General features: G+C 40.4%; 2 protein-coding genes across 9 annotated transcripts; both read left to right on the top strand.

The window, feature by feature from the left end:
* On the top strand, positions 1–859 carry LOC116251136 (disease resistance response protein 206-like). Its single transcript, XM_031625222.2, has one exon. The coding sequence runs from the start codon at positions 46–48 to the stop codon at positions 631–633; it is 588 nt and encodes a 195-aa protein (XP_031481082.1). The 5' UTR covers positions 1–45; the 3' UTR covers positions 634–859.
* Positions 860–2,674: 1,815 nt separating this feature from the next.
* LOC116250539 (uncharacterized) lies at positions 2,675–18,947 on the top strand. 8 transcript variants are annotated; one of them, XR_007572794.1, is made up of 6 exons: positions 2,675–2,850; positions 9,019–9,275; positions 9,503–9,646; positions 16,995–17,203; positions 18,292–18,519; positions 18,665–18,947. XR_007572794.1 is itself a non-coding variant. In XM_050076687.1 (6 exons), exons 2-5 carry the CDS (start codon positions 9,037–9,039, stop codon positions 18,450–18,452), a joined length of 753 nt encoding a protein of 250 aa, XP_049932644.1. In that variant the 5' UTR covers positions 2,675–2,850; positions 9,019–9,036; the 3' UTR covers positions 18,453–18,494; positions 18,665–18,947. The 8 variants fall into 8 exon arrangements, 7 of the variants coding, with proteins under 7 accessions (XP_049932644.1, XP_031480096.1, XP_031480093.1 ...); XM_050076687.1 differs by having other exon boundaries at positions 18,292–18,494; XM_031624236.2 differs by lacking the exon at positions 18,665–18,947 and adding an exon at positions 8,539–8,583 and having other exon boundaries at positions 18,292–18,603.
* Positions 18,948–19,990: the final 1,043 nt, after the last annotated feature.

A 19,990-nucleotide genomic window follows, 5' to 3' on the forward strand; every position in this document is an offset into this window, starting at 1 on the left:
TGTAATGCTATAAGTCGTTTCCTCCCTTAACCATTGTGGAGAGCAATGGCGAGGTCCAATGGAAATCCTATGCAGACCTTCCCCTTCTTTCTGATCCTCATTTTCTTTGTCTTCCTTTGTGGACTCCCTTCAGTTCCAGCTGCAAGGCCAAGTCCCAAGCCCTGCAAGAACCTAGTCCTCTACTTCCATGACATCCTCTACAATGGCAAGAATGCCGACAACGCGACGTCGGCCATCGTCGGTGCCCCGGCATGGGGCAACCTCACCATCTTGGCCGGACAGTCTCACTTCGGCGACGTCGTCGTGTTCGACGACCCCATAACAACCGACAGCAACCTACATTCTCCTCCGGTAGGCCGAGCCCAGGGGCTCTACTTGTATGACCAGAAGCAGACCTTCAGTGCATGGCTAGGTTTCACATTTCAATTCAACTCAACTCAGCACAAGGGGACCATAAGCTTTGCTGGTGCTGACCCACTAATGAACAAGACCAGGCAGATCTCAGTCATAGGAGGTACTGGGGATTTCTTCATGACAAGGGGTGTGGCCACATTGGAGACAGATGCACTTGAAGGGGATGTGTACTTTCGCTTGCGGACCGACATAAATCTGTATGAATGCTACGACGCTTAGCCAGCGAACCCCGGTCCGGTCCGGTCCGAATCCGAGCTGTTGGAACAGGATGAGCATCTTGCAACGTTTGAAATAAATGTACTCCTACAGTTTAGTGTGCTGCAGTTTATGCTTGTTTACTATGCTCATACACGATATTCTCTTCGAGACATTTCCGTGTTAGTGTCACATGAATCTACCTTAAATATAACAGTTTCATGGAACAATAACATGGTGTTCTTATTAATCAACATCTCCGAAAGGTCAGGAGTCCACTTCTTGCATAAATTTCCAAGCATAATACGTGTGGCTTGGTTCTTTCATGTGCTTTAAACATGAAAAGTGTTCAGTTTAAAACAATGCTTAATCGACCAATAACTAACTTTGATTCAAGTGATTATGGGTTAGTTGTATTAATTGCAAATTATTAGTGGCTTGGATGGAGAACTCTGTCCTAATTGAGGTGCACTTTGAATAGGTTTTGTTATTTGCGTATTCCGTTATTTTATTTGTGCAAGCATGTATCCTTTAAGGGATACTTGGCAATAGCAAATAGTAACAAATTGTTTTTATGAATCAGCTTCAAAGATTAAAGAAAGTTGATGGAACACTATATTATAGTGTTATATGAATCTATCTCAATCTTTGGAATATATTCATGAACAGTTTGTTACTGTGCTCATTGCCAAATGACCCTTCAAGTATATGTTTACTTATGAATCAATGTTGTCACTGACAGCAATCGATTAAGAATATTCTAGTATCTAATTCTAGTCAAAATAATAGTTATCCTGAAAGAAATAATAACTTTTATCCTTTAATTTTGTGTAAAAATGTTAATGTATGAACAATTTAATAAGCATCAAGATGAGAATCTCACAGTCAAGGCTGTGTTTGCATGTTATCCGTGGATAGCTTTTTCGAGACAAATTCACCTGTAAATATTTTTGGGTATGCAGGAGAAACAAGTATTGGTTAATCTTCGTACTGAGCTTGCTTTGAAAGGGGAGACCTCACAGTCACATCCAATACAAGACTCTAATTCATGCAAACACTACCTTGGTGGTGCATTTGTCCGTGGTTCTAGGGTCTTTGCAAAGACAATCAAAGAATGTGAATATTTATTGGATAATTAATGTTGACTCTATATTCACACAGAGGGTGAGATGAAACATTTATTTAGTTGTTTAACACTGAGAAAAACATTCATCAACAGGCAAACCCTTTGTAGAATGGACTGTATAATGAGTGAGGCTAACTCGAGCATGACACAAACTCGCTCAATAAAGTGAAAATTTATAAATGAGTTGAGTTTGAGTTACGTTAACTCAACTCGATTAAACTCGAGTAAGCTCGTTTAAACTATGTGTTTTTTTTTTTTGGTAATTTCCAAACTTAAAACCAAGAAAATAGATGTAAACGAGCTTAAACAGGTGAGTTTGCGTCGAAACTTGGTCTATTTGAGTCAAGCTTGAGCTGACATTGTCAGCTGGGCTCGTGCTCGAGCTCAACTCAGCTCGCGTACAGTCTTAGTTGTAGACCAACTTTCCTCACCCTCTTTTCTGGACATAAGGAGATAAAAACTGGTGGTGGGTTTTTACTGTGTTGGAAGGTGGACTTGTCAAGGCTCCCTAAAGGCGTGTTTGATTCTCCATGAATCTCAGATTTGAGGGAATTAGAAATCCATAATACCTGAAATCCACGATATCAAATTTGAGCATCAACCGCTAAGTGGATCTCAAACCGATGATGTAGTGTAAAAATCATGGATTTGAGATCTGATAGGGAAGCATCGAACTTCAAAATTATGGACATGAGATCTAAGATGATCTCAGGTCGTAGAGATCCAAAGTGATATCAGGTCACAGAGATTCGCGCTAATCAAACGCGGCCCAAGGTCACGTTTGATGGCCGGGAAAAACCTGTTTTTACCTTTTTTGTACGGTTTCAACCAGACGTATCAAACGTGGGAAACTTTCTCTCGCTCAAAACCTATTTTCAGGATAAATTTACCCTGGGAAAAAGTCGGACCCTCACGGGTCCGTCTTTTTTTGTCGATAATTTTTCTGCCCGTTATGGCATCTTCCATCGCGCTCCCCTCCCTCGCTACCGCCTCTTCATCCTCCGATCGGCCGAGCTCCTTCTCCCTCGCCACCGCCTCTTCTTCCTCCGATCGACCGACCTCCTTCGATTCTCTTCTCATCACAGATCTGGTGGGGCGATCGTATTTCTTCACAGGTAAGATTGTTCCACTTCCCCTCTCTCGCCCCATCTCTACTTTGTTTCTCTCCCTCTGCCTTTCCTTCTGTGTGTCCACCGCACGCATTGTGTCCAAAGGAACATAACAGAAGGAAACGCCTGGAAGGAGAACTGTTAAGAAAGCCATTTTTTTCTTATGTGTGTCCGCCACTTCCCCCCTCTCGCCCCATCTCTACTTCTGTCCGCCGATCTTCAAATTTCTCTGCTTAAGTTTCAAGGTATTCATGTCTGCTCACCGCAACTTGGTTCATCTCCTGATGAGCTTTGCCGATGAGCTTCGCCATAAGACGTAGAACAGATTAAGGGGGCAAAGCAATGCTTTTTACAGGCAGGCTCATTTAAGAGGTCTCGCTCCTAAAGAGTTCTTCGCCATTAAGAAAAGAAAGAACAAAACTTCAACATTGGCATCGGGAATAATGTTTGCCAATGATATCAGTATTGGATCCAGTCTTCGCTTGGAATCCTGGAAAAGACGAAGGATATAAGGACTGCTATGGATTTTCAATCCTTTTCGTTTATTACCGAGATTTGGCTTTAGGCAGAGCCATGGAAATTCACACATGCATTTGTTTGCCATAGATGGCTATTAACTGTTCGCTGCATCAAAGTAGAATTTCAGGAAAAAGAAGGGGAGTAAGGGTAGTATGTCTTCGTCTGACTGCATCAAAGGACAGTTGAAGTCTGCAGTAAAAAAGCTAGAATTTCACGAGGGTGGGGACCGTATCAGCATTTGATGGATGTTTTTGCATGATTCAGTAAAGAGAATACACTGCCATCTCTTACAAATTTCTCTTTTTCTTAGAAACCATTTTTTCCTGTTCTTCATTGGTGAAGGATCTCTTGAAACGTTCTGTTATGAGTACATGCTTCATCTATGACACTGTTGATCTTTGCAGTGGACATGTTTGGTCCAGATTTTACTGTGAGTGCTTGTCCAGATTTTGATAGTATTTATGGGATTATTCAGTTTCATAAGGTTTAGTCGTGTTTCTACTTAATTAGTTATCCTTTTCTTTGCTGCGTAAGCTTGGGAAATTAGTCCTGTTGTCCTCACCTTTCCGATCATCTGTATTACCAGGCTAGAGATTTCCTACGAGCTCTTTGAGACATTGTGACTAAATTGGGATTTTCTTCAGTTTGTTTACTATTCTATCTTAAGTTCCCTTCGAAGCCTAATTAGTGTCGGAGATGTGCCATTGCTGAAAGTATGTATTGCTTTTAATATCCTTTCCAAGAAGTACCATGAAAATGGAGCAGTATTGTGGAATATTAAGATGCTCATAAGACATTAACAGAGCTCGAGTATATGGGTCAGGAAGAAAAAAGTTGTGGTGACTGATGATGGGAGTTAGAAAGTGCTCCTTTAGTCTTTATTGTTCAGCATGAAGTTGCAAATAAATATAACATAATTTCTTGCATAAAAAGAAGCACCTCTAAGTTGATTTGTCTGATTAAATAGATCCGTATATGATAATTGCTTCTAGATAGACAATAACTGGCAATGCAGTTTCCAATGTTATATCAAGTTCACCAATAAGCTGTGTAGATCTAATACCAATTCATGTATGCATTAAAGGACTCCAGTTTCTTAAAATGGATCTATGTTTGAGCACTTTGTATCTCTCCATGTTTTACCATACTTCAACATCCTATTGGTCTATACATTTCTTGTTGACTGGAAATTCATATGCACACATGCAAACTTTTTGTTTTCGGAAATTAGTCATTTATCTCAACATTAGACCTTGATTCAAGGATAAAATTCAAGCACTGAGTTTTTCTTCCCCACGTTCTTGATGTTTCTGCTTGTCACGGATGCTTCATGCTTTTTAAATAGAAACCAGCACGTATAGATTGTATCTGCATAGATCTTCCTGGTGTTGAGAAATAACAGTTGACACAGTTCAAATTATGTGAAACAGATTTAGGCTGACAGTTAAGAAATCTTGCCCCCCACCACTAATACTCTGTATCTCAACAAAATGATGCATGCGTCAGGCTTCATCTCATTAGAAATCAGAAATTGAGAACAAATTGCAAGGAACAGCATGATTCGGCACCTTCTAGCAGGAAGATATGAATCGGTCAAAAAATCTTAACGGTCAATTTTTTTTTTTTAATGTATTAAACTATGCATTTTTTACCCTTCAATAAAATTATAGGCCATCAAACATGGCCTGAAACAAGAAAAAATAAAATTTACCCTCTTCTCAGTTTACCATGGAGAACATTCCTTGAAAAAATTCCCCCTCAAAAAAATCCAGGCCATCGAACGTGGCTGGGTAAATTCATCAAATTTTTGTAACTTTATCTCTGACTTATTTGTGTCTAAATTAATGTGGGTGATAGGCAGGTTGTGACTTTAGGTGCCTTTTTCAGAATTTTCCAACAACAAAGTTGAGCAATTGTCACGACCCAATTTTTGACACCAAATTTTTTTTTCTTTCTTTAATATAAATCATAGCGAAAGCAACATTGAGTCATGACCAAAACTTAAATAAATGCACTGTATTAAAATAAAACACTTGAACCCAAACAACTAGAATGACCACTAAGCTCAAAACCGACGCCGTGTTCAGAATGCCAATGCCCGTCCATCACAAAGCCTGAGGTCGTCACTCCATGAGCCAGAATCTATCATGTACTACCTGTATAGTAGAAGGAAGGGTCAGAATTCCTCTCAGTATGGAAAAATCCAGCCATGAATGGAACATGGCCCAACAAAATAATATTTGATTTTTATAAAACACATGTCTTCAAATCTTAACACATATTACCGTTACGACTCATTAACAGAAACAAAACGAGGTGTGCACAACCTCTAAAATTTCGTAGGCTTCCAACCGTGGTTCTCTGACAATGTCATGATCATCGTGTCGAACAACAGACATCCCCGTGGGCACTCACGGGCAGAACAGAACATATCTTCACCAGGCGATCCAACGGATCGAGGGTACCTGAAGTGAAGCCTCCTGAGATATCCCAGATCGCCGCTGCAGCAGCATGGCCCCCCTAGGAACCCGGTTTGAGGGACCAGGAGATGTCTCTCTCCCAACACAGCAGCAGTACCCCGGGCCCTTGTGCCGCCCAATACCCTGTGGGCCCTCCAGTACAGACAGAGGAGTGAGCGACAAAAGAGAACTCTCGCGCATCACCCCTCCTGGGACAAACCAAACACTGGGCAAAAACAAAAGCTCGCACTCACATAAACCATCGCACAAAGTCTAAGTTTTGCCTTCGAATTTCAAAAATGAGGGTTTCTCATCACTAAACCTCGTCTAATACCTCTCATAGAAACCGCCCTCAGGCTTGGTTTCTCGGACATAATCAATAAACCATTTTCTGATAATGGCTACAAAACACAGTCGAATGGAGAAAACAACATACGGATCATCACGCCAAGAATTCTTAAATAAAATAATCATTCAAAAGCACGAGAATTTATACTTTAAATTCTTAAAATGTGACTTTCCTCTTCAACTTTTGGAAATTGATTTCAGAACCATCTTTCTGAAATTTTAAACACAATTAGGAGCATCAAAGAGCAATAACACATAACTTTTCGTTCTTAATTTATAAAACCCCCTTTTGGGAATTTTTAAGAACTTAGAGGGTACCGAAACGCAATTTCATATTAAATACCCGGTTTTTGCTGAAAATCACTTTCGCAAGCCTCTTTTTGAAGAGGTTTTCAGCAAAAAACGTTGCGTCATGGATTACTGAAAATTGTAACAGCTTATCCGTAAATTATGCTAATTAGGTGGACCCGTTCTGAAATTTTTCATCTTTGATATAAAATCGGTCGACGCTCGTTTCTCTTGCATTTTACGCGTCGTTTTCTCTCTCCTCGCGCGAGAGCTTCTTCCTCGCGTCCTTGCTTCGTTCGACGGTGGTTCCACCGGTTCTTCTGCGACCCATCACCAGCACTAGCGATCTCTTGTTCTCCCGTGAGGGCCGTCGCTCGGTTACACGCCGCTGCGCCACCAGCCGCCCGTCGCCTTCCGCCGCCGCCGTCTCCTCTGCTCTCTTCTCTCAACCAAAACCAGAGAGGTTCTCCTCCCATGACCTCCTTCCTTGTCTTCCTGTTTCGTCCAATGGTGGCTTCCATCGATCTTCAATAACCCATCACCATAGAAAACGAGACCAGAGGGAGAGATCGTCCTCCTCCCACTGTCACGCCCACTAACCATCTGACCAACGCTCGCAGTTGCCGTCCATCGTCCGACTAACGCCCTCAGCCGCCATCGCTTCCATCTCTCCTCACGGCTGCTCCTCTTTCTCGTCTTCTTCTCGTGCGACCGACGGTGGAGCCTCCACCGTTCTTCCTCAATTGAAACCAGAGAGGGATCCGTCTTCCTTTCTGGCCTTCCTCCGTGTGCAGCAAGGCGAGCGGAAGAGACCCCAACAGAGCCCTCAAGTTTCAAGCGACAGAGAGACAGAAGGGCTGTCGGGCCCTCCACTGCCCGGTTGCAACGGTAGTTGCCGCCGCCTCTTCCCTTGCTCTCTTTCTCACAAGCAGGGAGGAACGGCCGAAGCTGCGTTCCATCTGCCACCCGTGCGAGAAAGAAGGCTGGTTTTCCAGTCAATTGGGCAACAGCGTCAGCTCGTCAAAGCGATCGCTCTTTCCCTTTCTCTTATTTGTTGCTGATTTTAGATTTACCCTAAGTCGAACAGAGGAGGTTTTGCCTTCTGTAGACGACGTTTATGAACTGCTCTTCTCTTTGACTTGGTATAATCTTAATTTGGGGATGACAACAGAGTCTTTCCTCTTTCAGATTTGTATCACAATTTCTGTGGCCACCCTTTGCAAGGGTTCTGGATGATTACTTCCAGCGTTTTGTTCGAACCCTCTAACACAGCCCTTAACATAACGTGCATGCTCAGTTTTAGGGTCGGCTGGAATCTCTGTTTCTCACATATGGAATACACCGGAGAATACAGAGGATCTCAAAACCTAACTTTAGCATGCTTCGTTCTAAAGATTCAGAGATAACTCTAATAAAGAACATTGTATAACATATAACATGCAACACCTCACATGGATTCTATTACAGCATGTATATGAGTATCTTTATCCATCATAAATCAAACAGAAAATACAAGGCTACATGATACGTTCATAGCTGAATCTCCCCATACCTCTTAAAATCTGAGACTAACTTCCAGCAGCAACCTCTGCTTCTGGTTCCTTTCCAGCAGCCACGAGCCTCAATCCCAACAAGGGAGCAAGAAGGAGGACGTTTCTCTCTCGTTCTCTCTCTCTAGACGTGGTCCTCTAAGAAAGTAGCAAGGCAAGGTTAATTGTTGTAAAATGTGGTTAGATATGCCCTTATCTCTATCTTTTCCTCAAATGTCTCCTTCTTGATAGTTTTAAGTATATCTTTCATTTGATTCTTCCCTAATTCACATTCCAAATGTTTAAGGAAATCTTAACAAAAATCGTGGGTCTGCAATACTTTGTTATTTGCCCCATTTTGAAAAATTCCCTGAAAAAATTAAAACTTGAGATAACTTGTTGTTCCTTGAAAAGTTAGTTGGTTGTTTGTAATTCTTTGTAAATTACATTTGAAGGGAGGCATAGGCTTGGGAAAAGAAATTTCTCTCTTTTAATGGCCAGTCCCGTTTTCGCCACATCTAACGCCAAATTTCTGCCCTTCTCTTTCTCAGCTATCCCTGACTGGCGACAAGTTCTACGGCATTGTCCTCCTCCATGTATGTTCAATAGAGCACCAGTTTAAGTACTCACTGTCTCTCTCTTTGCAGCCCCAAAGGGGCCATCAACAAACGCTTTTAGACATGCTCGTCTAAATAGCGAGCTTGGTTGCACATATTTGCAGTGGCTTGGCGTTTTATTATAATGGTTTGTTTATAATATATGCGGGTCTAGTTCATTAGAAGTTTAGGATTTTCTCCCTGCTTCAAGTTGTTTTCTATGATGATTATCATGAACGGAAGAGTTAGGTTTATTTTAACCATCTCCATGATGTTTTGATCTACAACAGATATACATTTTTTTCAGTATCATTTTATTAAGTCTTTTGTTTTCTGTTAATTCCAAATCTATTCATTTTTTCCTTCAATGGATGCCAAAGGAAGTGAGGGTGGAGAATTTTTTTCATCCTCCTTTTTTCTTTTCGTATGGTCTAGGTTTTTGGTGATCTAGGCATGGGGGACTACCACTTTGTATACAAAGATGTTGAGGGCACCAGCACAGAGTGGGATGATCTTCAGAGGAAGTTTGGAAATTTGCCCCCTAAACCTGCTCCTTTCAAGCCTCCGGCATGGGCTCCTGATGATGAGGACTCCAAACAAAAGGACAAGGATTGGATCGACAGGAAAAATGAGGAGGAATTAGAAGATCTGGAAGATGATCTTGATGATGATCGTTTTCTTGAAGAATATCGGTAAGGGACTGTGATCTAGACAAAGAAAAAAGTGAAAACATCTAATAGTCTCTTTTCTCCTGAATCCATTTTCAGATTCTTTGGTACAAGAATTTTGTGTCCATTGTGTGGTTGGAGTTGTGTAAAATTGTCCTGACATTGTATTTTTAAATGCACTGAGATTCTGAGCGGTTCTCAAAAACCGGTCCTAAATAGAAAACTCTGCGTTGTGTTACTTTATGGTGTAGGAAGAAACGATTGGAGGAGCTGAAAATGGGTGCTAGAATTCCACGTTTTGGGTCTGTCATTCCAATCGTTGGTGCAGATTTCGTCCGGGAAGTTTCTCAGGCACCTCCAGATGTTTGGGTGGTGGTTTTTCTTTACAAGGAAGGGTAAGTGTGAGTTTCACTTGTCATCCGACCGATTAACATATTTTTTTGTGCTTTTGGGTTTAGTCTGCGGTTGCTCTTTCTATGGTCTCTGGATGATCTTCCATTACTTTTTATGGTGTAAGTTTAATTTAAAAGACATGCATTTTCTCTTTGGCTTTTACATTATATGTTTATGAGTTGCTGTGTTGTAGCACTTTTGATAATCAGGAACTTACATTGTGAACATAACAAACTTTTAGGTTATTTTACGTAACAGAGAAAATAATAAAGTGACCTTTTGGCATGGCGACCCATCTGAGGAACTTTCTGTCAGGAGCTTCTTCAAAATATGCTTTTTCTCAAGAAAAATATTATATGTTTTGTAAACTAAAAAAATTATGACAAATAATAAAAATGTTTGTGAAATAATAGATTATATCTTGGCAACGCAAATAAGCAACAAAGAAGCTTTTTCTATTATAGATTCAACAATTCAGCTTCATTAACCATCATTTAAGGGATAATAACTGTAATTGGACTCAATCAGCTTCTAGAATTTCGAGGGATTCCTTTTCTGAAATGGGATGAAAACCTCCCTTCCTGTATATGACACTAGAGACTACAAGTTTTGATGTGGAAAACTTGAAACCGGTTCTAGTATTATAAGTACCTGGACAAAATAATGTGTAAAACAATGACCATAAAATAAGTAAATCTGCTTCCTGGACATGAAATTTAAAAGAAACAGAGAAGTATATGCTTAGAACACTAAAAAGTAGCTCTCTTTTTTCTTTCTTTTTTTTTTCGAAATTCAGCATGTGGTATGCATTGTGATGCTTTTGGTTATGAGCTAGCTCGAAAATGGAGATATTGGAGAAATAGGTGGCCTAAGTTACATGGACACGGCAAGTTGACATGTTAGGAGTTAGGACACATTTTGGGTAGTGTTTGGGTATGACCCAATCCTAAATGCCTTAAATCTTTTTTACTTTTAAAAAAATGCATGATTTTTTTTTGTGATATTTGTGTATGTGTGCATATATATATATATATATTAGACCTTATTCAAAATGCATTATACCCTTTTTCTTCTTAACAACATGTGCAATTTTTCTTTGTGGGATTTTTTGTGTGTTTGTGTGTGTGCGTGCGTGACGCTAAACAATGTCGTAAATGGTGCATTTCGCAACGGCAAATCATTACCATGGTTTATAGCCATAAAATGTACCATTTGCAACAGTTTTTGGCATTAGAAAATTTAAAAAGAAATACTCATCCGGAATGGACATTAGCCAGGCTGATTTCAATTTCTCTTTCTCTCTCTCTCTCTCTCTCTCTCTCTCTCTATATATATATATATATATATATATATATATATATAAATACCCTATCCACATGTTCCAAAATTGGCATACCCGTACTCGACTATCCATGTGACTTAGTCGGTGGTTGTGCTTTTCAACTATGAGCTTTGATGATTTAATATCACTGTTCAATATGCACCAACAACCTGGCTAGGGGGATAAACTTGAGAAGTTCAAGTGGGAAAAGGTTGAGAGTTCAATAGCTGTGCACATTTTTGGAGTATGTTGGTGAGAGTCTGCATAACCCCAGTTTCCTTTCATTGTTCAAGATGCTCTGCTCAAAGATGTTTTTTTTTTCTACTAGCTTGCAGCCATGGTTTGACTAACAAATTGGTGAATACTTAATGCAAGGGCGAAATCATCAGCGTTAAGTAATCTTAAAAGTTAAAACCAATGCTTGAGCATCATTATCACATATCTTTTATGTGAAGCTGTGGTTGGAATGTTTAGGGCTTGGTCTTGGATCAATCACATGGGCTTGGGGACTCGTTGAGTGACCTAAGGTTTCCTTTGTATTTGAGTAAAAATAAGTTATAAATATAGATGTTCCAGAATTATAACATAACTTAAATCATTGTCTATTACTAACTACGAACAAAATGTCAAAGTACCATGCCAAGTTTTGAATTATGTCATGTTAGAATATGTTGCTGTGGGAACCGGGTCCATTCCTGGACCCGGTTCTATGGGGCGCGGGTACCGAGGCGGGCTCGGTACCCTAGGCGGCTTCTCCTCTCTCCCTCTTTATATTGTCACTTGTGTTTAGTGTTGAATTAAGTGAAATATAATTTTCTCTCTCCTAGGGTTGCGGTGAGCACCTAGGTCAGAGCCTCCCCGTGGTTTTTCACCTCTTTCTGAGGTTTTCCACGTAGATTGTGTATTCGTTCTCCACTCTCTCTCTTTTTGTGGTTCGTGTTTCTACATGGTATCAGAGCCAGCGGAGTTGGAGAAGCGTTTTTTCCGAGAATCGTCAAGTTTTTTCGTCGCCCGACGCCGTTGAAGTCCAAGTTGTCCCCTGCTCAACTCAAGGAGCTACAGGCGTACATCAGCCGTCTATCTACTACCCCTGAGGAGTCCTCCACGTCTGAAGGGGCTCAGCTAGCCCAAGCCCTCGTTGCCTCGACTGATCAAGGTAACCCTTCTCTTGGTGATTGGATTGTTGATAGTGGAGCCACTCACCACATGACAGGGGACTCTAAACTCTTTCAAGAATATCAACTTTCCTCTGGCAAGCAACGCGTGTCTATGGCAGATGGGTCTTCTATCTCTGTGGCTGGGAAAGGGAGCTTGTCCCTGTTGAACAAATACCGTCTCCACAATGCCCTGCATGTTCCAAATATTCCTGTGAACTTACTCTCTGTCAGCAGTATTACTAAAGAATTAAACTGTAATCTGATTTTCTCTGCTGATCATTGTTCCCTGCAGGACTTGGTGACGGGGAAGAAGATTGGGATTGGTTCGGTTACTGATGGGCTCTACAGGCTGCCGGTACAAGTTGCTTCAGCATTGATTTCTGCCACGAGTGGTCACTTGTCTGGTGTGAACGATAGATCTACTGTTCTGCGATGGCACGAGCGACTTGGACATCTCCCCTTCCAGTTAATAAAGAAGTTGTTTCCTCATTTGTTTGCTTCTGTCTCCATTGACTCCTTCGCTTGTGAAGTGTGTCAATTGGCTAAACATGTCAGGGCTTCGTACCCTATTTCTTTGAATAAAACCACTCATCCGTTTGCCTTAGTTCATTCCGATGTTTGGGGTCCTTCTGGAGTACCCACGTGTGGTGGTTGTCACTATTTTTTGACGCTTATTGATGATTACTCTAGATGTACGTTCGTGTACTTGTTGCGAGAACGTAGTGAGGTTCCAGCAGTTGTGAAAAACTTTGTTGCCTTTGTTGAGACTCAATTCCATACTACTGTTCAAGCTTTCCGTACGGATAATGCAAGGGAATATGTCTCCCAATCCCTTGATGAATTCTTGAAAGGCAAGGGTATTGTTCATGAAACCTCTTGTAGTTATACACCTCCTCAAAATGGTATAGCTGAACGTAAAAATCGTCATCTATTGAATGTTACCCGGGCCATTATGTTCCAACGTCATGTCCCGAAGCGGTATTGGGGTGATGCACTTCTCACTAGTGCACATCTCATTAACCGTATGCCTACTAGGGTGTTGGATGGTCAGTCTCCTTATTCTACCCTGTGGCCCACTCAGAATCCGTGGCCTCTTACTCCTCGTGTCTTTGGGTGCAGTTGTTTTGTGCATAATCATAGCCCTACTCTCAAAAAACTTGATCCCCGGTCTATTAAAGGAGTTTTCTTGGGGTACTCTTCCACTCAGAAGGGGTATAAATGTGTGGATCCCACTACTTCCAAAGTGTATGTTTCGAGGGATGTCACATTTCATGAACATGAGTCGTATTTTTCGGCGAATCCTCTTCAGGGGGAGTGTCTTGGGAACAAAGGGGAAGAGTATTCCTCTAACCAGCTGATTCAGTTTATGGAGTTTTTGGATTACAAGGTTAGTCCCAGTGTGATTGACACGGTCACGGTCAGTAATGAGAAGGGCAGCCATATGGAAGGGGTCACGGTGGATGCTCAGCCCACTCTTGCCCGGGATCACTTGTTTGGCCAGGTTTATGTCAGAAAGGAGAAAGCTACAGTGGAAGATGTTGGTGATGAGGATAGAACCAATCCCAATCCTGTGATCTCCCCGGATGACCCAAGTCCATCGAATGAAGAGCTCCCCATTGCTTTGCGCAAAGGCACCAGGTCATGTACTTCTCACCCTATTCAGAGATTTGTTTCTTATGCTAAGCTCAGTACAAATTACAAATGTTTTATCACAACCTTATCCAAAGTTGTTATTCCCAGGTCGGTGGATGATGCTAAGGATGATCCCAAGTGGTTACAGGCTATGACAGAGGAGATGGGTGCGTTAGCTAAGAACAAAACATGGGAAGTTGTTGATATCCCTAAAGGGACACACTTAGTTGGCTCTAAGTGGGTTTACAACGTGAAGTACAAACCTGATGGCACTGTAGATCGATATAAAGCTCGTTTGGTTGCAAAGGGGTTCAGCCAGAAGTATGGGATCGACTATCTTGAGACCTTTGCCCCTGTTGCAAAGTTGAAGACCGTGAGGGTTATTCTTGCTCTTGCTGTGCACAGGAAGTGGCGCATGGACCAGCTTGATGTTAAAAATGCGTTCTTGAACGGCCATCTGGAGGAAGAAGTCTATATGAGCATGCCTCCCGGGTATGTTCAAGAGGGAAAATGTTGTCACCTCAAGAAAGCTTTGTATGGCTTGAAGCAGTCGCCTAGAGCTTGGTTTGAGAGACTAAGGATCGTTATGAAGTCTACTGGGTACAAGCAAGGAAATGGAGATCATACCCTATTCATAAAGCAGAGAGATGGTCTGGTGAGTCTTCTCCTTGTCTACGTTGATGATATGATTGTCACTGGCAGTGATGAAGAAGAAAACAGAAAGATGAAGGAGAGATTAGCTAAAGAATTCGACCTCAAGGATCTGGGTAAGCTGAGATACTTTCTGGGGATAGAGATTGCTCGATCAGAGACAGGGCTGGTTATGAATCAAAGGAAGTACACTCTTGACTTACTAAAGGAGACAGGTAAACTTGGTTGTAGGCCCTATCTTACTCCTATAGAGTCGGGAACTAAGATAAGTATCAAGACGGGCACTATTCTGGATGAGGAAGGAAAAGGGCGATATCAGAGGCTAGTAGGTAAGCTTATCTATCTTACTCTAACTCGCCCTGATATCACGTATGCGGTAAATGTGCTAAGTCAATTTATGCATGCTCCCACGGATTGTCACTGGAAGAGTGCAGAAAGAGTGTTGGGATATCTAAAGAATGACCCAGGAAAAGGACTGCTGTATACTCGACAAGACAAACTTACTATTGAGGGCTACTCAGATGCAGATTGGGCAGGTTGCACTGACACAAGGAGGTCTACTACAGGGTATTGTATCTTTCTTGGAGGTAACCTAGTTGTTTGGAGAAGTAAGAGGCAAGAAGTATGTTCGAGGTCTAGTGCTGAGGCTGAGTACAGGGCTGTTGCAATGGGGGTTACAGAGATGCTGTGGCTGAAGATTCTTTTGACTGATATTGGTGTGGAACTGGGAGATAAAATGAAGATGTACTGTGACAACAAGTCTGCGATTAATCTTGCCAATAATCCAGTTCTACATGACAGGACCAAACATATGGAGATTGACCGCCATTTTATCCGGGAACGCATTGACTCAAAGGAGCTGATTCTGCCATATATGAAGTCTGAAGATCAAGTTGCAGACGTCCTAACTAAAGGACTTTGTACTTCTTCATTCGAAAAGAATGTTAGCAAGCTTGGCATGTTTGACATGTATGCCAAGCTTGAGGGGGAGTGTTAGAATATGTTGCTGTGGGAACCGGGTCCATTCCTGGACCCGGTTCTATGGGGCGCGGGTACCGAGGCGGGCTCGGTACCCTAGGCGGCTTCTCCTCTCTCCCTCTTTATATTGTCACTTGTGTTTAGTGTTGAATTAAGTGAAATATAATTTTCTCTCTCCTAGGGTTGCGGTGAGCACCTAGGTCAGAGCCTCCCCGTGGTTTTTCACCTCTTTCTGAGGTTTTCCACGTAGATTGTGTGTTCGTTCTCCACTCTCTCTCTCTTTGTGGTTCGTGTTTCTACATGTCATAAATTCAATTTCTAGCATTCTATAACATCATATAATTCTAGTATTATTACAGTAGAAACTTATACAACATGGTATTAAAAGATCTAAAAATAAAATAAAAAGAATAACTGCATACCTTTGTTAGGGACTATGAAATGCAGGAACCAGAAATGGCTGCAAAATACTACTTCATTACTTAGAGGGTGGTCCCTGTGACTGGAGGTATTGCATAATGCAGAACAAATGAATCAATGGAATAAAGAGAACCCAAGATAAAGTAAAAGATAAGTAAAAGTGCTAGGTGGTACATGAGAGATGAGAGAACCCAAACAATCAAAACATTGATAAATTTCTCTTCATAAATTGCCATCTGTCACGGTCATGCGTAACTAAGATAGAATTATGATGATAATATTCCAGCAAAAAAGAAAGAGGAAGAAGACAACCAATAAGGGGAATTGCATGTTATATTGATCTTTTCCAAATGAAAGTCGAAACTAGGGGAAGAACTTAGAAGTTAGAAGAAAATGTTATTAAGGGGAAAAAAAGGTGGGGGAAGAAAAAAAGGGAGGGAGAGAGAGCTGGGTTGAAGGGCAAATTAGAGAAAAGGCACAACTTAAATTGGAAATCACATATTGGTGTCAATAGATGAGCAGGACATTGTCTCAGAAATGGAATAGGGGATCGGCAAGGATGGGAAGAAGAAAAACTGAAGAGATATATGTGTTTAACCATGGACTTTTCCTTTTTCACATTCTGGCTATTGTTTTGTTTTTGTTTTTTGTCTTTTGTTTTTTGTTTTTTGTTTTTTGTTTTTTGTTTTTTTTTGTTTTTTTTTTTTTTGGAGGGGGGTGTTGAAAAGACATTATAGTATAATTATTCAGGTCTAATCTGGTTTCTATCAGAGTCCAATCCAACACATTTTTTCTTGTGTTTATGCTCTCTCAATTTATGAAATGGCAGGGTTGTTATTTACACAAAAATCATGTATCTTTCTGCCATGAAAAAAGTTTTCTAAACTTAATAAAGATTAGAGCACGCCTAATGTGGTTGAGGCTGCCTTTGGACTGCTGAAGAAAGCCCCTTCCAGTGCTATCCTCCTTACGTGAATCAGTTCCAAACTTTTCAGTTCTGACACTTAAATGTCTTTAGATATGGGGTCTTGATATACCTGCTTCAGCTTGTCATTGTTTTTGTTTAAGTTTGTAATATGATGCTACAATATGCATCTCAATGTTCTTTTACCTGGTTCGTTTTTAAGTAACAATAGTTCAACATCAGCAGAAGAAGAAAAGTATTTGATTGATCTGTTCATGTGTTTGCAGGATAACAGAGTGTGGGTTACTTTTGCGTTGCTTGGAAGAACTTGCTGAAAGATATCCTTTCACCAAATTTGTGAAAATTATATCAACTGATTGTATTCCCAACTATCCTGATCGCAATCTTCCAACAGTTTTGGTGTATAACAACGGTGCTGTTAAGGCTACTTATGTGGGTTTGCATCATTTTGGTTCCCAAAGATGTACAGCTGAAGGTGAATTTCTAGATTTGCCTATAATAGTTAGCTGAATCACTTGTTGGTTTGATTTGATCTTTCATACGGGGTTAGGCTATTAGTTCCCAGTTCCCACTCTGTTGTACAGAGCATGTCATGTTCATATATCGTTTGGACTATTTAATACTCTTTCATGTTGGTTTTACTTCTGAGCACATGAACTAATTATCACACACAATTTGTAGAATGCAGGTGAACCTGTTACTATGTGGTTAAGTGTTATGTTGATTGTTGAGAACAAGGACCATCACATGTTTTTTCTTCACATGCTTTTCGTTTGATGCTTTGTACAAAGGATATGAGGTCCTTAAATTATTATTGGAATGTAATTTTGTTGTGAGACTTGAAAGCGTCCAGCCAACCATCTATGCTATGCTTCATTTTGAACAGTTGCTTTAATCTCTAGTGATTGACCTCATTCTGAGGACATTTTCTTGGTTAAGAAAATAGAGTTTCCTTTCCTTTTTAGGAGTCTTAAAAGGCTTTTTTCTGCAAAAGGAAATTACACAACTTCCTTGAAGATGCATGCAAGTCGCAACTGTGGCCAATAAGTCCTACAGTTAGTTAAATGCACAATGTGTGAAAAGCTGAGCGTGTTAAAGCCATGTAAACAATAACAGGACATCTGTGAATACGTTTTTGACTTGTATATTTCTCTGCGATGAAGAAAAAATTCAGGAAACTTCTACTTGTTCAGATCCAATAAAATAAGGTCCAACACATGATGAGATTGAGGGGCTTCTCCCAGAGCACATGTGCTCATTGCAAGTTGTTTGGAGGCTTCATTGTCTTGATGTAGCTACCATGCATTAATGCTTGAGAAAACTGATTATCCATATTCAGAACTTACTAGTGGTGCTTGATTTGTAAAGGGAAAAGGAAAATTTGCTTGTTTAAATAATTACTATCAACCAGCAAGCAAAACCAGTATTACCCCATCCATTCAAATGGACTAGGAAAGGAAGCCTACTGGAAACAAGTTAATTATGCTTCTATTACTACAATTGGAAATTAGTAGCCTCCTTGTATGAAGTATAACCTTTTCTTCTTTGAATTTTTTTCTTCAGGTGTTGCTTTGAAACTTTGCCAGTCAGATCCAGTCCTTCGCAATAGTGAAAATGAAAGTGATTCATCAAGGCAAGCAGTTATGGAAGGAGTGCGCAAACAGTTCATACAGCGGGTTGTTTCACAGCATGAAGATGATGATAGTGATGAATCTAGTGATTGATACTCATCAGGCTCTTATTTTGGACATCAAGTAGGGACCTGGGTGAGTTTTATAGCAGGTGTATCTGGTAATTTAACTTCCTGTAGCATCAGCTTGTGTGTGTGCAATCCTCGTACTTGCTGTTAATCATGCAATTTTTTTTCCCTATTTATATTCTGTTTAATTCACAATTCATTTTTCTTGGGAATGTTGTGGGGTGAGGAATGTCTCAGGAAGGCTTATATTCAGTTCTCACCAATCACCATATGCCCTAACTGCGACAATACAATCCAGGAGATTCGTCATGCAAAAAAGCACTCGGAAAGAACTATAGAAGATGCATATATGTTCGATCCCTAGCATGTTTCAGAGTAGTATCTTCATGTACTCTATGTTAGTGGAAGCATATCGTATTTAGGATATAATCACATTCCTTGTATGTAGACAGTCATAAACTAGAATTCATCAAATTCTGAAAAAAATAAAGATGTTTGAAATGAGGCAAGGTTTCTTCTATCCGGGTTCATATGCACGATTATCACTGTCATCATGGTCAGCCGTATGAGGAGAATACTCCAAACTTGGTAAGGCATCAGGTCTGCAATTAATCACTGAAACAGAAAACTTGGGAGTTCGTGTTCTCTGATAGGAATTAATCCGTCAGAAATTTTTAGTTATTATTAGTAGTCACGAGGATAGAGCTTTCCGTCTTTTTCAAATTTACACACAACTTAGCATTTTGATGTTGCATGTTGTTGCAGTGGTATATTTTTAAAAATCCTTTGGGCCTTCGGCATAATCTTTTTCTTTCCGAACATATCTCAATTAAAGGTGGGCATCAGTCTAGCCTTCGGCTACCATATAAAGGCTTGGGCCGGTCTGAGCCCGACTTTGGTTGGTTCAAGCTCGACTCAATATGTATTATAAAACTATATTTAATATATATATTCGTATACTTTTGACAAAGTCAGGTTTGGGTCGGCCTGACTCAATGTATATTGTAAAGCTATATTTAATATATATTTATATACTTATTATAATAAATAAGATATTTGTATATTAAATCTAAATATTTGATTTTTTTGTTAAATCAGGATTTAGCCCATGATAGTGCCTCGGCCCAAGCTGCAGGCACAATTTCACGACGCTCAGCCTTAATCTCAATTTCACGGTTGCATAAACTAATTTTGTCATTTTATATGTTTGGTTTGATGAGATAATGGTGCAAACAAGTTCGGAATCCCATATCAACTAAAAATATTATAGTAAAAGTTCACTATCTCTGGATAACGATAAGTCTCGAAATATGCAATGTATACGGTCTAATCAGTATTTCATTAGATATGAGACAAATCAACTTTTACATATGCACCGCCATTATGAAAAATTCCTATATGCCTACCGGCCCGACCCATCACATCATATGAGTGTAATGCGGAATCCTTGTAATAATTATCATAAGAATTATAATAAAAAAAGCCCAAATGGATCATTACATTGAAGGATAAAATAGTACAGCTCTGGGAAAAGTTTCAGCGGGCCAGTGTCCACTATTGAAC

This window comes from Nymphaea colorata, chromosome 3 (assembly GCF_008831285.2).
Source record: "Nymphaea colorata isolate Beijing-Zhang1983 chromosome 3, ASM883128v2, whole genome shotgun sequence".
In the NCBI taxonomy this organism is placed as follows: Eukaryota; Viridiplantae; Streptophyta; class Magnoliopsida; order Nymphaeales; family Nymphaeaceae; genus Nymphaea; species Nymphaea colorata.